This window comes from Plasmodium yoelii (assembly GCF_900002385.2).
Source record: "Plasmodium yoelii strain 17X genome assembly, chromosome: 14".
NCBI classification, from domain to species: domain Eukaryota; phylum Apicomplexa; class Aconoidasida; order Haemosporida; family Plasmodiidae; genus Plasmodium; species Plasmodium yoelii.
The window spans coordinates 1,089,049-1,105,427 of NC_036186.2; the positions used below are offsets into that span (position 1 = coordinate 1,089,049).

Genomic DNA, 16,379 nt, shown 5'->3' on the forward strand with positions numbered 1-16,379 from the left:
TCTTTTTTAGTTTTTCTTTTTTATCCTTTATTTTGAACTTTTTTTAAAAATATATATTTTTTTTAATTTTATTACAACGACCCTTCGATCATGTGAAATAATTCAAGCCTCCTCTATACATATCAAGAATATTAAGTTGATCCTCTGTGAAAATCGTTTTGTATTTATATTCCCATTCATCCTTATGTGTCCTCAAGAAATTTTGGATACATTTTTCAATTTCTTTTTTTATAACATGGGTAGCTGTGTTTGACATTCTTGCTACAGTGATTAAAATATTTGGGAGCCAATTTGGAACAAAATTTGGAAATGAATTGACAATACTGATAAGTGCATATATAGCTATATTTTTTTTTTTGTCTATAATTTTTGTAATATTTTTATCTATATTATTATCATGTGAAGAATTTTGAATATTTTTTTGATGTTCTTTTGTTATATTTAAAAAAAATTGTGAAATTTTTTCTAATATTTTGTTATCATAATAACAAAACACTGAGGATAATATTTGACGTGATATATTCTGAATTTCAACATAACTATCATTTAACATTGATATAAAAATATTTAATAAAATTGCACTTTCTTTTTTGTTATAATAATATATGCAATAATATGAGTAAAAATAGAAACAAAATTGTAGTGTTGAATTTCGAACTTTCCAATCCTTTTTATTAATTAAAAAAACTAAACTATTTACCAATAGTGTGTTGGTTTCTTCTGCCATATATTTATCAAAATTTTCTTTTTTCGCTTCTAATAATTTATTAAAATCCTCTTCTTTTTTATCCTCATTTTCATTCATTTTGTATAAAATTTCCCAGTTAAAGTAATTATTTTGTTCATTTTCTAAAATGCTGTTATCACAGTTTATTTTATTCATGTTACAAAGGTCTGATTCAATGGGTCTAAATAAATATAATGAGGGACATAAAAGGCAGTTAATTGCTTTATTTGCCAATCCGTTTATAAAATTATCAATGAGATAAGAGGACAAAATGAACATTTTTAAAAATTGGATACTTATATTATTAATAACATACATACATTTATTTGTAAATAAATTTATTGTTAAATATGCCAAGGTTTCTAATGTATATATGTGTATAGATTGTTTATGTATATTTTGTTCAGTTTGCAAATAGTTAACAACATTATTTGATAAATTATATAAATATAATAATATATTATAATATATATTTTTTAAATGTTTATAATATTTATTATCATATAACACATATAAAATACATGTTAATAAATCTCCTATTATCTGTCTTGTTGTTATATTATCATTATTTATCAATTTTAAATAATTTATTATATGTTTATCTATTAAATGATTATTTTTATGTATACTATATGTTATCATAATATTTAGAAGCTGTGCTTTTTTTTTTACGACTAAACTCGAAGCATCTTTAAAGTGAAAATTTAAGCAAAAATCAAATAATTTTTCATATATATTTATATATTTTTTTTTTATATTTATAAATAATAAATGAAAATAATATAGCCAAAAATTAAATACTTCCATATTCACAATACTTATTTCACTTTCCATTAATGTTACCAAATCGGTAATTATTTTGCATCTTTCCTTTTCATTTTTGAATTTTCGTAAAGCTAATAATAAAGGGCATATTAGAGAAATTAATGTAGATTTATATTCATTATCTACATGCTCATCCATCTGAAGTTTTTTTAAAATAGGGATTATTTTACCAATATAATTAATATTATCATCACAGTTTGATACTTTAGAGGAAGTAGTAACATTATCCGTATTGTTTATTTCATTTGTGTTATTTTCAATTATACCATTGTAACTATTTTGTAATTTTACTAAAAACTTGAAAAATATATAATACGAATAAAAATCCTTTAAGTGTGATTCATTAATTTGAGAAAACCCTTTAAAAGATTTTTGAACTTTGGACAAATTTATAATAATTGAATTTATACTATTGTTTTTTTTTTTGCTTTTTAAATTCTTATATATGCAGATTTCGACAAAATTGTGATAAATATCTTCATTTTTGAAAGTTGAGCTAATAAATTCAGGGAATAAAAATTCATTTTTGTTTGTTACAGAGTCTAATTCATTCTCGTTAACTGGATTGGCAACGTTTTGGATAGACATGCCAGCATTAATAAGAATAGTAACACTTCTTAGCAACTTTACAAATCCGAAAAAGGCAAGATTATAAACATTGACGTTTTTTTTTATGGAAAGATTTTCAAGCAAATAATTAAAATAAAATTGGAGATAATTTTTTATTGCAAAATCATTAAAGCAAATAAAGAAGGAAAGTATAACGATGTGTGTATATACATTATTGTTTTCATGCTCAATTTGTTTTTTCAGAAACAAAAATAGTTGATCTTTCGATTTGTGTTTGGTAGTACTGGTAGAGCTTGCGTTAGAATTTTTTTTTCTTTTTTGAAGTATCCCCTCTTCTTTTATAAATCTATTATTAATAATTGAGTAAATAAATTTCATACATTTTAATTTTATATCTTCTTTTTCAATTTCTAATCTTAATATATTAATAATAACTTTTATATATTTTTTTAATAAACTCATATCTGCACTAATTTTTTTAATCAATCCTGAGTTATTACTTATAGTTATTATGATGGAATTAAAGCAACTAATACATTTATTTTCAAAATAATCAGAATTATTTAAATCATTGAAGCTCTTTAAGGTTTGTAATCTATTTATATTAGTACTAGAGTCATCTTTATTTGATCCATTATCAATTTCATCACTGTTAATTTGTCCAATTTCAATAATACTATCCTTTTCATTTAAATCGTTGTTCTGACCACATGTCTCTTTTTGTGTTCCTTTAATGTTAGTATATAAAATAACATAATTTTTCAAATAAAAATAACATATATTTAAAAATGGCACTTTAATAATTTTAAATGTGGGTAAAATTGTTTTAATAGTATTTTGAGCATATGTTCTAACTTGAGAATATATTGATAGATTTATAAAAAATAAAATATTACATAATTGTTCCCGAAATCCAGTGAAAGAATAATTTTTTTTCCTTTGTTTTAATCTTTCATTAAATAAATAAAATATATTATTAACATATTGGCTTTTAATTATATCATAATTAAAACTAAATGGATATATATTATATGTAAATGATAAAACACTATTTATATATTCATTATATGAATTTGCATTATCACCATCATTTGTCTTTAATAATATAAAATGTATAATCTTAATAAGTTTTCTTTGCATTTTTGCATCTGCTTTTATATCTTTTTCTCTGTTGTTTATTACATTTGAAAAAAACTCTTCTCGTAATTTGTTCTTATTCTCTTTCTCTTCAATATCAATTGATTTTTTACTTCCATCATGTTTATTGCAGTTATTAACGTCGCTTTTTATACAACTTTTACTTCCTCCTTTATTATTACTATAATTGACATAAGACGAAATTTCTAGTACTTGTTCAGGTAATTTTAATACATGAACAGATAATATTATAATAATTTCTGATATGTATATATAAATATAGAAGAAAAGTTTTGTATCAATAATATGACATTTTGTTAATAATTTATCATAATTGTATCTTTCATCTGGATATAAAGTGCTTACTGCTTTAACAATTGCTTTAATTAATTTATATATTCGTGATATAATATTTAAATAATCTAATGTAAATTTCCATTCAAACTTATTATTTTTTAATTTTCTTTCTTCTATATATTTAACAAGGTTAGGTGTATTAATAGGAATATTATACTGTAATAATAAATCGATTATATAATCTAAAATTAAAAATATTAATTTTTTTCCCGCTTTGACATCTTCAATTGATGGTATATTCCATTTTATCAATGATTCAATATCTTGTTTGTCTTTTCCCTTTAAAGCTAAATTGTTATATGCTATATCTTCAGCTAGCTTTGTATTTGTTGTATTTTTCTCGTTATTTTGTTTTCCCATAAAAACATTCTTATGCCATGGAACACACCAAGAAGCAAGACTTGCAATTTTATCTCGTTCATCTATTATTTCATTAATTTCAAAATTGGAATAATTTTTAACGGTAAAATTAAATTTATACTCTAAAAATCTGTATATAATTTTACATACATATTTAAATACTGAATTGTTTTTTTCTAATATATATATTTCAATTAGTTTATAAATTTCTTCCTCATTTACAAAACCTTTATTTGCTCTTCGAATAAAATTTGCTAAAAAATGTAGATAACACTTGACTGTGTCATCATTTGAATATTCATTCCTAGAATAGACAATGGTAATATTATGATCGCAATTTCCTTCTTTCATATTTTTCGTTTTTTCATTATCAGTACAATTCGATACACCAGTTACTTTCTTTTGCTTTTTTGTAATTACCATTTTATAAAATGCATTAAAAACTGTATCAAAAATTTTCCTATTTTTTATCATACCTATTGCATAAGGAATCATAGATAAAGCTTTGGAATTTTCTTGATCGATGTTATTCAAAAATTGAAGACATAATTCATAAGCAATATCATGATCTAAACGAATAAATAAAGAAATGATAGTAGTCTTTAATCCACTATGTAAATCATTTTCGAGCTTTTCTTCTTTACTTTCACTATTTTGTTTTTTATTGCCTTTTGGTTGTTCATTTTGTGTATATTTTATAAAATATAATATTTTATCAAAAAATTCATAGACCCAATAACATAAATAATCGACAAATTCTTTTCTTTCCTTTATTAGTAATTTTATTTCTTGATCAGTTAAATGTTTTTTCGAATGGTTCATAATAATATTTTCCAATCCGAGCAATAAATTGTTATCATTATTACCATTAAAATTATCAATACCTATGTTTTCATTTTCAAACTTTTTATACTCTGCTATAACATATTTATAGTCATCTTCATTTATATCTCGATTTATTTTTATAATAGGAATATATGAAAATAAAATACTTAGAAATGAAAATATCGTAAAGCTTTTATATATGTCGCAAATGTCTATACCCATATTCATAACATATAATATGTCCTTTAAATACTTTGACTTGTATTTAATTAATAATGGTAATAATAAGCATAGACAAAATAAACAATTGCAGATTTGCGTAGATATATTAACATTTATTAAGCCTTCTAATATTTTTTTTATAAATACATCTAAACAATTTACATCAATTGTACATAAATGCTTTAATATATTTTCAAATAAACTTGTCCCTTTAATGCTTTTAGGAAACATACCTTGTATTGCTAATTCTGTAAATTTTTCAACCACAAAATTTTTATCCTCTTCTGTTATGAAATAATTATTTATATAATTAAAAATACATTCTTTTTTTTCCCCCCAATTATTAGACAATGAAGAATTGCTATTATTGTTCATATCATTATTATAAATACTGTTAATTTTTTTTAAATATATATTTTCCCTTTTCAACTTTCTTATAAAACTATATAAAAAATGATTAATAAATATGCTTATATTTCCTACATGCTTTCCTACATTCGATGGATGAATGTGTGGGATAAACAAGGAATTAATAACATTTATAAAATCGTATATATCCACATTTTTTAAAATAGACATTGTTCCAATATCGTCCTTATAATATAATCCCTCTGGATCATTAACAGAAAAATTATTGTCGTTTAAATGATGTAAAAAAATGTCAATGAGTTCGGATTGATTTTTTTCAGTTTTTTCACCATTTTTATCTCCTCGTTCCGGTTTTACATACTTTTTATTAAGTAAATAAACAAATATTTTTGAAATTAATTTGATTACACTATCATCATAATTAATTAATAGTGAATACTCATCAGGAATATGATATTTACAAGCATTTATCTGTATATTACTTGGTAATTTTATATAAAACAAAAATAAAAATAACAATATGTTAAATATTTCTCGTATTTCATTTTCTATATCGATGTTATATAAATATGAATATTTTAATCCCCTATATATTATCTTAACAAATGAAAAATTTATACTATGCCAATTAAATTTTTTCACTTTTTTATATAAATATAAAAGTTTTTTATCTTTGATTAATTTATAACATAAATCATCAGAAGACAACTGACTTAATATCATGATATTTAAAAATATGGTATTATATCGTATGCATATTTCTAAATCTTCGACATTATATTGACATACATCTATATTAAATTTTAATACGTCGTTATTGTTATTATTGTTCGTACTTTTGTTTTCTTTTATTTCCATTTCAGATTTTTTTTTTTCATCATGTGCAAATTTCTTACACTCCTTGTTAATATTTTCATCAATTTTTGTATTTACCAGCAGTTTCATAGGATCATTTTCATATTCTTTCTGTGTACTGTCCAAACTTTGTGTGTCTATCATACTTTTATATTCTTCATATTTTGTAGGATACAAATTATTAAAAGAAAAATTTAATAATAAATTATGTACATCTTTATTGTAATAACAAAAGTTTTTTAAATTAATAAGGATACTTAATACAGAACCAATATAATTTTTATACACATTGTGACTACACTGATTACTACCATCACTACTTTTGACATCACCAATCAAATAATCATACAACAAACCAAACAAATAATTATAATCTATTATATCAAATATTCTTTTTTGAATGTAGAAACGAAAAGATTCATCCATTCCATTAATTATTATTTGTTTGTTTAGAAAAGAGTCAACTTCTTCATTTTTTTCATAAATTCCATTATCTGTGACATAATATAAGTCACTTAATGATTGCATATTAGCTTCATTTATACTACTTTCTATATCACTTTCTTCAATAACAGTTTCATATTCTTTAAAATATTCGCCACTTACTTCAATATAACTATTATCTGTAACATCACTCTTGTTTTCTATATCTTCTTCACACGATTTGCAATTTTCGTCATTGTCTTTTTGCAATAATTTTTGATCATAATCAAAAAAAAAATTATATAAAATATATTTTTTTATATTTTTTAAAATATTGGAAATAACTTGACAAATATATGTTTTTAAATTAGGACTGACATTTTTATTTTGAAATGAGTTCCATAAATATTTAATCATAAAAATATAAAAATGAAAAGATTTATGTTTTTCTGTATTAATTATTTCGTATGCATTAAATAATTTAATTATTGATGTAATATTATAAGAAGTGGTCTTTTTTAATGTTGCTAATTTTTTAATTTCTTTTAGTATTTCATATTTTTCTTTAATCACATTATCCTTTATTTTTTTAGGAAAATATTTACTATAATCATTTAACTCTCTGAACGTATTTATAATATTAGACTCAAATATGTTTTTACCATTTTCCCCATTGCCATCATTTAATTCGGTAGTAATATTTTCTTCGTTCGTCATATTCAATTTGCTAGTAAGATTTATTTACTAGCCAATATGAAATTATCTGAATATTTAATTTGTATGTGCACACTTCTAAACGAGCTTAAGCAATATTCTATACTTGACAATATGCTCTTATTTACCTTGTAACAGTTTAAAATTGCAAACAAACAGTGTTACTTCTTTATGTTTGATATTTATTAAAGAAAACTGTTAATATATAAGCAAATTTATATAGGGTACAAATGTTTAATCTATGGTCGCTATTTTCAAATTTTGTGAAAATTCCAAAGTTAACGTATATGCAATATATTGTAATAGCTATCGCTGATATTTGTCCCTTACACTGTCACTATATTTTACGTTTATTTTACAGACGTTGTAGTAAATTAAAGGGTATTATTGCATATTTTTTAAGCTTTAATATATATTATTTATGTATTATAATAGAGCAAAAAAGAAGTATTATTACCTTATTTATTTTACGCTTAATGTTCGCTCAAAGTTTCTATATGTTAATATGTGTAATACATATATTTATTATGTTGCCTTTGTTATTTTTTATTGTATAAATTATAGAGGAACAAATACGCATATATAATTGCATACAAGCAAATGGATATATGATTTTGTTTCCTTCGTCTTTTCTTCGTTCTTAAATATTTAATAGATATTTATGAAATATATAACATACATTTATGTTTTCGTATATGTACAATAATTCTATTATTTGTTTTTATCATCCTTTTATTTCTTATACTTATATATTTTTAATATGTGTTTTTAATCTGAAAATTTGTATTTTTTTCTCTTATATTTATATATATTATATATAGCATTTTTTTATTTCAAGATACTTCTTAATCAATTTCCCTTATTTTATAATTATTTTTTTTATTTATTTATTTTTATCCTTTATATATATAAAATCTTCAATAGGAATTTATTCCTTTAACTTCCAAATTTGTTTTGAATACTTAAGTTATATTGCACTACTATTTCATGCCTGTTATACATAACTTTGTATAATACGCTAATTTAACTTTTGTATACATATTTTTGCTTATTGCATATATAATACATGTAATTATAAACCATAAATGATATATAACAAATGCATGAATTATCTTTAAAAAAAAATAAAATCTATAATTTTTTCCCCCTAATTACATATATATATCAATTCAAAACTAAAACACATTATTTTTTTCTACTGTTGCTACAGTTCTATAGTGATATAAAGATGGTATAAAATATTTTTTTTATGAAATTCTATTTTACGCTTGTTGTATTATCTTTATTTTATTTCCTCACACATTTTATATTTTAAAAAATATAGTTGGAAATGAGTAAATAAATACCAAAGAAATTAATGAATATGTGGATGGGCAAGTGGATAAATGGGAAACTCTGTTGGGTTATAAAAAAACATATGTGTAACAGCATATAAGAATTATTTCACTATTTATAATTTTAAGAACAATCTAAAGAGAGATATTCTATATACTTCTTTACCCACAATAATAAGTCACTTTTCTTTTTTAAAGGTTATTGGAAATTTATCATTATATGTATGTCAAAATAAATATTTTAGAAATATATAAATGGGAATATATATATGTATTTACTACCTTTTGATTGTTATCAATTAAATGAGACACACAACTTTCTTTAATATGTCACTATTATTAGATAAAATTGGAAGTCAATAATATATAATTCAAGGAATGTGTACATATTATGATGTGATGCAACTTAAATTGCTGTTGTTATATTTTCGGTATTATCTACCTTTTAGGAATATTTTTTTGTAGATAGTATATCTTAATAATTGTCATATTAAATAAAAAAAATATATTTAATTAAAATATTTATATCAACTTGTATAAATAGTCTTAATAACAGGTAAATAAAACACTCTACAAGGTGATACGGGGTTCTTAATAAAAAATATTATTAACAATTTTAGCGCTTATTCAATTTTTTTTTTAAATAAATTACAAAATAAAATGTGATTTTTAATTTTTACCAATATAATTATTTCATTTTATATATTACATAAATATTATCTTACATTGTTTATTTTATTTATCCATCGTTTTTTTTTACCACATCGATTTCTTTAATTCTCCCCCATGTTATTCTAAAAACAATTTAATAAAAAATGACGATAAAAATTTTCCACTAAATTCATTTCGTGGTGACTCGCAACTATTCATTGTGAACATTTAACAATAAAAGAAAAAAAGAAACAAGTGAAATGAAGAGGGGAACCTATGGGCAATATAGATTAATTTCAAAAAAATATTTTGAATTTGGTGGGGTAATAAATAATTCCACAATAACAATGTCAACATATGGGATTCGAAAGGCATATTTCAGCAATGCTTTGAACATATCAAATTTATTAAAAAAAAAAGGAATACTTTTTGAAAATGTAAAAAGAGAGCACTGCAAAAAGGATTTAATTTTGAACTATTTTAATATAAAAGGTTTCAAAATAAAAGACGATGATATACATATAATGACGAATATTTTATGTAGACCAACAGGAAGAATAATGGTTTTAATAGATGATATAAAAAAACAAAACTTTAATTTCGATTTTGATACGATCAAAAATAAGGAATCAAACACATCAGTTAGCCATAAGGAAGAAGATTTAATGTGTGATAATAATAATAATTGTGCGAATGATTCAAACCGAATACTAGAAAATAATAATTTGCACAAAAACGAAGATCATATTAACTTAGATGATAATGATAAACAAATTGGGGATCGAAATGAAGCCATTGAAAATAAATATACAGACTCAATTGATGAAGAGGCATCTAAAAAAAGAGTGCCATACAATATAAGTGAAAAAAATATATTCAGTAATTGCAAATTTCATATATGTGATGATTATGAAATTGAAAAGTTTGTAGAAGAATGTGAACGTTTTATAAGATTTACAGAAGATATAAAAAGAATATCAAGTTTTGAAAATTTAAATAAAATTGTTACAATAATTAATATCCCTTCTTGTTACGGAAGAAAAGAATTATCACAAGTTATTTATGACTGCGCAAAGATAAAAGTCAAGTTAAATAATATTATTTTTAGATTTAAAAAAAATGGTATACAAAGCGATTGTGCTTATATATTATGTAATACTGAAAATGATGCTAATATACTTCTTAATAAAATGCAAGAATATCCAATTGCCAAAAAATATCATTTAAAAGAATTCTATGGTGCAGCTTTTTTATATGCATCAAAAAATAATCTATTTATTAGTTCAGATAAATTAGATTATATTACCATATTTTCAAAATATAAAATATTTACTTGTGGATGGCATAGGGATATATCGATAAAAGAATTCGAAAGCTTTTTAATTACTCTAAAAATTTTCCCAAAAAAAATTATCAAAATTAATTATAATCATGCTAAGAAAATAGACGATGAAAATCTTAATCAATCTCAAGAAACATGTCAGCAAAACAACTATAAAAATAATATCATTGGTGAAAAAAGTAAGGAAGAAGATGATAATAATAAAATGGAACTTGCCCAAACGAATGATAATCATATTTTAATAAATATTGATGAATGCTCATCTTCCCTCAATAATGATTGCACTTTACTAAATCAGGAGAGTGAAACCAATACATCCTCTTTTATTTTATTTTTTGAAAACATGAGAATGACCAAAAAGGTTTTTACAAAATTAGAGAGGCTAAAAAAAAAATGGAAAATGTCACCCACGAGTAACTTTTACGCTTATCCAAAAATTGTAAGTAGAAAAAAAATATAGAAACAAAAACAGGAAAAATTAACAAAGTGTTTTAAACTCCCAAGGGGAGGTTTTCCAAAAAAATAAAAATAATAGACAATAAAAAAAAAATAAATAATAGTAAACAAATAAATGCCATATGCTGATAAGCATACGTGCTACAATATCGTTAACACGAATATAAAAATTTATGCATGCACACACATCATTGTATACGTAGCATAGCATATACAATAAAATAATGAAATTACAAACAATTGTGAAAAGAAATATATCAATTTGCGTTATTATTTTGTTATCTTCATAATTCACTACTTTCCTATTTTTCTAACATTCTCAATTTTTTTTCTTTTGCAGCCCGATATTCATTTTAATGATGAAGAAGAATATAGGGATGAAAATGAATATGAAGATTCAGATTTAGATGAAGAAATAGAATATTAGCCAAAAAATAGGAACAAAAAATAATCCAAAGGATAAACAACTAAGATGAATTCCTATATATTTAAAAAAATAAACAAATTAGTGTTTAGTTTACATTATTTTAAAATTGTGTCTTTTTACTTTGTTACTTTTTGTTTTTTTTGTTCACGATTTATCATTACTTTAATGTCTTTCTAATCTTGTTTTGCAAACCAGTAGACAAATCAATCCTCACGTTTTTTGCAAAATATATTTCGTATGTCACACTGCCAATAAAAATAAAAGAAATAAATGAAAATTCATATAACCCACGATTTAAGGTATATATATCGTTTCAGCATTTGTTGTTTTATTATTATTTTTGTTGCCCCTTACGTTTTTTCCTTATACGTAAAAAAATCATCGTTAATGTTGAAATAGTAATTTATAATTCTATTGACGTGGTATGGAAAGGATACCCATTTTTTGTCTTTTAAATATGACCACTGATATTCGATATCTAAAAAAAAGAAAGAGAAATATAATTAAATATGGGACATGAATATAAGATTATGAGATCCTGATACTTTATCTACGCACATATATCTCGAAATATGCTCACACACTAGGCATTGTTTAATGATAGAAAATAACACTATTATATATACACTTTGGAATATATTAATATGTATATTTAAATAATTTTCTAAGCATACATTGAGAATTCTGAGTCGGAGAATTAGAATGCAAAAATTCTTCGTCATCCAGGTTCCAAACAATTTCCCTAAAAAGGAGAAGTAATGAAAACAAATTTGAAAAAAAAAAAAAAGATCATATAAATATTTCCTTGTTTTCAATCGAACTGAATATTAATAATCCAACATAAATGTAAAATATATGTAGTTTGCTCTTTCACGCCTTACTTCTTTTCTTCCTCATGTTCTTCTTTATTGGAATCGGACTGCTTTAGAAGTAGATATGGGACCAATTCATTGTGAACATCAATAGATAATTCTTCTTTTTCTTCAGATTGATTTAACTCGGAGAGTGTGTCATCATCGTTGTTTTGATATTTTTCTTGCATTTTTTTAATATCATTATCAATAGAATTAACGTTATATTTTTCTTCTCCATCAATTATATTATTGTCATTTTTAATATCTGTAATATGTTCTGTTTGACTCCCAGTTTTTTCACTAGTAACTTGGGGATGTTTATCTATTTTTTCATTGTCGTAAAGTTTTATTTCCTCTTGTATTTTTTTATGTTGATTAGTAGTTTCATCTTTTCCTTCTTCAGTTTTCACTTTTTCAGACCCATTACCATCTTTGTATATATCAATTAGAGATAATAACTGATTCTTAATATTCGAATCGTTAACTTCCATTTTATTACTTCTTTTTTTAATGTTATTAACAATATGTTCAATATTATTATAAATGTCCTCTCTATTATCAATAAAATTTTTATCGTGAGTTTCTAAAATTTTAGTAGATAAAGAGAATCGTTTGTTATAGTAATCTATATTTATTAACATTCCTTTAATCTTTTCATTAATTTTGAAAACATTATTAATATTTTCCATCTTTTTTCTGGAAATTTCGGATACGTGTATAAGCCCAACAATATCATTATATTTTACCATTAAACCGTATTTGGATATATGTATAATTTCCACGTCAATTACATCATACATATTTATGTTTTTTAATTGTTCATTTTGCTCATATAATAAGTTTGAAAAACTTAATTTATTAATATCAGTACAAAATACTTTTATTTTTTTATTTAATAAATTTGAATCAATAGTTTCATTTTCGTCTACTATAACTTTATATTTAGACGATATAGCAGATATATGAATAAATGTATATATATCATTATAAGAAACAGTTATGCCATTTTTTATTATAGATAAAACGGTTACTTCAAAAGGAATATCTTGTGTTTTATATAATAATATTTTATTAAGGTCATTAATTTTTTGAATATTTTTTAATGTTAATTCAATTCTATTAGGATACATTTTATATATTTCAAATATTAATTTATCATTAACTTTAAATACATCACTAATATTAGTAATATTATATGGCATTTGATCTGAATGGATTTCTCCATAATGTGAATAATTTATATCTACAAGTGCCATATTTTTTTCAATTTTAAATATTTTTCCAAATATTAATTTACCAACATATAAACTTTCATCATTATTTAATTCCTCTTTACTATCATAATTCATTATACTATATTTATTTAAAGAAACATTTATATCTTTATCATATTCTTCATTATCAATATAATTATTAAATCCATAGTGGTTTGTTATCATATCATTAGGTTTATATATATCGTATATTCTTTTATTATATTCGTGTACTATATTTGATAGCATATAACTTTCTAATTTATTACTTTCTTTTCTCCAGTCTAAATTATTACGCATTTGTGTGTTATTCTTTTCATCATTTTTTTTATTGATTTTTTTTTCAGGAGAATCATTTAAAAAATCTTCATCGATGTTGTCTTTTTCATTTCCTATATTGTTTACTGGGTCATTTGATTTAGTAATTGTCGAAGATTTCTCTTGTTTTGAATTCGGTTCAGAATTCATAATATTTGGAATGCTTACTATATTTGCATTTTCGCTTCTAACTTTATTTTTAATTTTTTCAACATTTTCCTTTAGATAATTATCAAAATATCCATATTTTTGGAAAAAAAACTCTTCACCATATTCATGAACAAATGTTAAAAAATCATAATTATCTTTTTGTGGTTCTAATTTATTTCTTTTAATGTTCATATTTTTTATATGCTTTTTATATTCTTCATATAACTCATCTATAATGTATTTATCTCTCTTTACTAATTTTTCATTAGTTAAATTTTTATTAAAAGTCATCAAAACTTTGTTCAAGTCTCTATTAAAATCGTTGTATATATTTTCTCCATTTTCATCTTTTATATTCTTTTCATAATTTCTGTTTTCTTCGTCTTTCTCTTTTTCATCATCTACATTACCATCGTTGTCCATTTGTTTAATGCTACCACTTTCTTTGACCTGTTCATTCTCGTTTTTTTTCATATGATCTATTTTTTTATTTGACATATTAATTTTTCTCAAATTTTTATACTTTAAAATAAAGTTACGAATATGTGTAGGTATTTTATCCTTTTTTAAAAGGGCATCAATATCTTCATCAATATTATCCTTGTTACTTTTAAAAGGCTCTAAATTCATAATTTTGTCAAGTTCTTCTATTAACTTATTATCATCTTTATAATTATTGTTGTCATAAAAAACTCCAAACAAATCAAATGTACTCGAATTATTTAACATGGAATAATTATTAATTAATTTATCATATAATAAGTCTTTTCTTTTTTTCGCGATTTCTAAATAATCTTTTTTGGAATCATTATTTTCATTATCTAATCCCAATTTTTGATTCATATAAGTATTTTTTAATGTATCTTCAATAACATCATATGCTATATCTAATATTTTATTTTTCTTTTTATGATTACTTATTTCACTTAAATTTTCAAAATGTTTAATATCATTTTCTTTCATTTTTATTTCCATCATTTTGTCAATATTATTTGATAAATCTTTATTACATTCATTTTCTTCATTTTCCTCTTTTTCATCAATTTCATTATTTTTATTAGTTTGTCTGTTTTCCTTACTTTGCTTTTTATTATTTTTTTGATTTGATTTTTTGTTTAATTTATCTCTCTTTTCTCTTTCAATTGTTTCGGGGATATACGCATTTAAAAGTTGCTTATAAGAGTATTCCTATAAAAAGTAAAAAAAGCATTAACAGATATTAGTACTCGAAAAAAAAATTAAGTTATAGTCTATGCACATTTATGTTTCTACAAATTAGACTACAGAACCAAAAAGAGAAGTGTGTATGAAATAGAAATGAGGAGGTATATCAGTGCCAAGAGTTTGAATTTTCCAGCACAGACATGTATATGCACAATCGATTCTCATAATAGTTTTATTTCCAATGATATTAAAATCATAGGATTTGTGTTAGTACTTGATCAGCTAATCCTTTTAATGATGGCGCAATATCCTTATAAATATGGGGAATGTAAGATTCGACATCCTTATCTTTACTTTTTACTAATTGGTAATTAACTATTTTCTTTCTTTTCTTAAATCGATTGGTCTTAGAGTATATCTAACAAAAAAAGAAAGTTAAAATGATAAGATTGGTTAACCTAAATATATGCATAAATATGATGCCCCTTCATCAACATGTACATGTTTATATGTTGACACATATACACATGCAATATGTCATTCTTTTAAATATCATTGTTACATAATAACTATTCTATTATGTTTTGTTCGAACATTTTTTATACTTACATAGTTGTTTAGCACTAATTTACGCTTCAAAAAAGATGACACGATGAGTACAAAAAAAGATAGAAACAAACATTGCTTTGTGAAAATCATTATTTCATTTTAAAAAAAAATAAGAACTATAAAATTCTAAAAATTCAATATTATATAATATTAAAAGAAAAAAAATAAATATAAAAAAGCGAAAAGAAATGGAGAAATAAATTATTTGAAATTATTTTCCCCATTTTGTAAAAAACATGGTTTGTGAACTTGTAAATAAATAACTAAATTATACAATTGTTGAAGTACAACAAATCGTAAGCCTTTTGGGCTACATTGTTTTTATTATTCTTTCAATAAAAAAGGTTTAAAATCAATGTGTAAAATAATTTTATCGTATTTTATTTGTTCGACTGAAAAATAAAGAAAATTATATAAGAGGGGCGCCTTGTTTTGTT

General features: G+C 22.5%; 3 protein-coding genes across 3 annotated transcripts; 1 reads left to right on the forward strand and 2 right to left on the reverse strand.

Moving 5' to 3' along the window:
- Positions 1-88: 88 nt before the first annotated feature.
- PY17X_1427500 (proteasome activator complex subunit 4, putative) lies at positions 89-7,387 on the reverse strand (the record flags this gene model as incomplete). Its single annotated transcript, XM_022957531.1, has 1 exon — positions 89-7,387. The coding sequence occupies one exon, from the start codon at positions 7,385-7,387 to the stop codon at positions 89-91; it is 7,299 nt and encodes a 2,432-aa protein (XP_022812906.1).
- A 2,242-nt stretch (positions 7,388-9,629) lies between these two features.
- PY17X_1427600 (conserved protein, unknown function) lies at positions 9,630-11,594 on the forward strand (the record flags this gene model as incomplete). The annotated part of the gene is made up of 2 exons (XM_721507.2): positions 9,630-11,150; positions 11,508-11,594. The coding sequence occupies 2 exons, from the start codon at positions 9,630-9,632 to the stop codon at positions 11,592-11,594; spliced, it is 1,608 nt and encodes a 535-aa protein (XP_726600.1).
- Positions 11,595-11,634: 40 nt separating this feature from the next.
- PY17X_1427700 (RNA-binding protein, putative) lies at positions 11,635-16,032 on the reverse strand (the record flags this gene model as incomplete). Its single annotated transcript, XM_022957532.1, has 7 exons — positions 11,635-11,647; positions 11,756-11,839; positions 11,949-12,072; positions 12,269-12,336; positions 12,476-15,357; positions 15,608-15,751; positions 15,943-16,032. The coding sequence occupies 7 exons, from the start codon at positions 16,030-16,032 to the stop codon at positions 11,635-11,637; spliced, it is 3,405 nt and encodes a 1,134-aa protein (XP_022812907.1).
- Between the last annotated feature and the right edge of the window lie 347 nt (positions 16,033-16,379).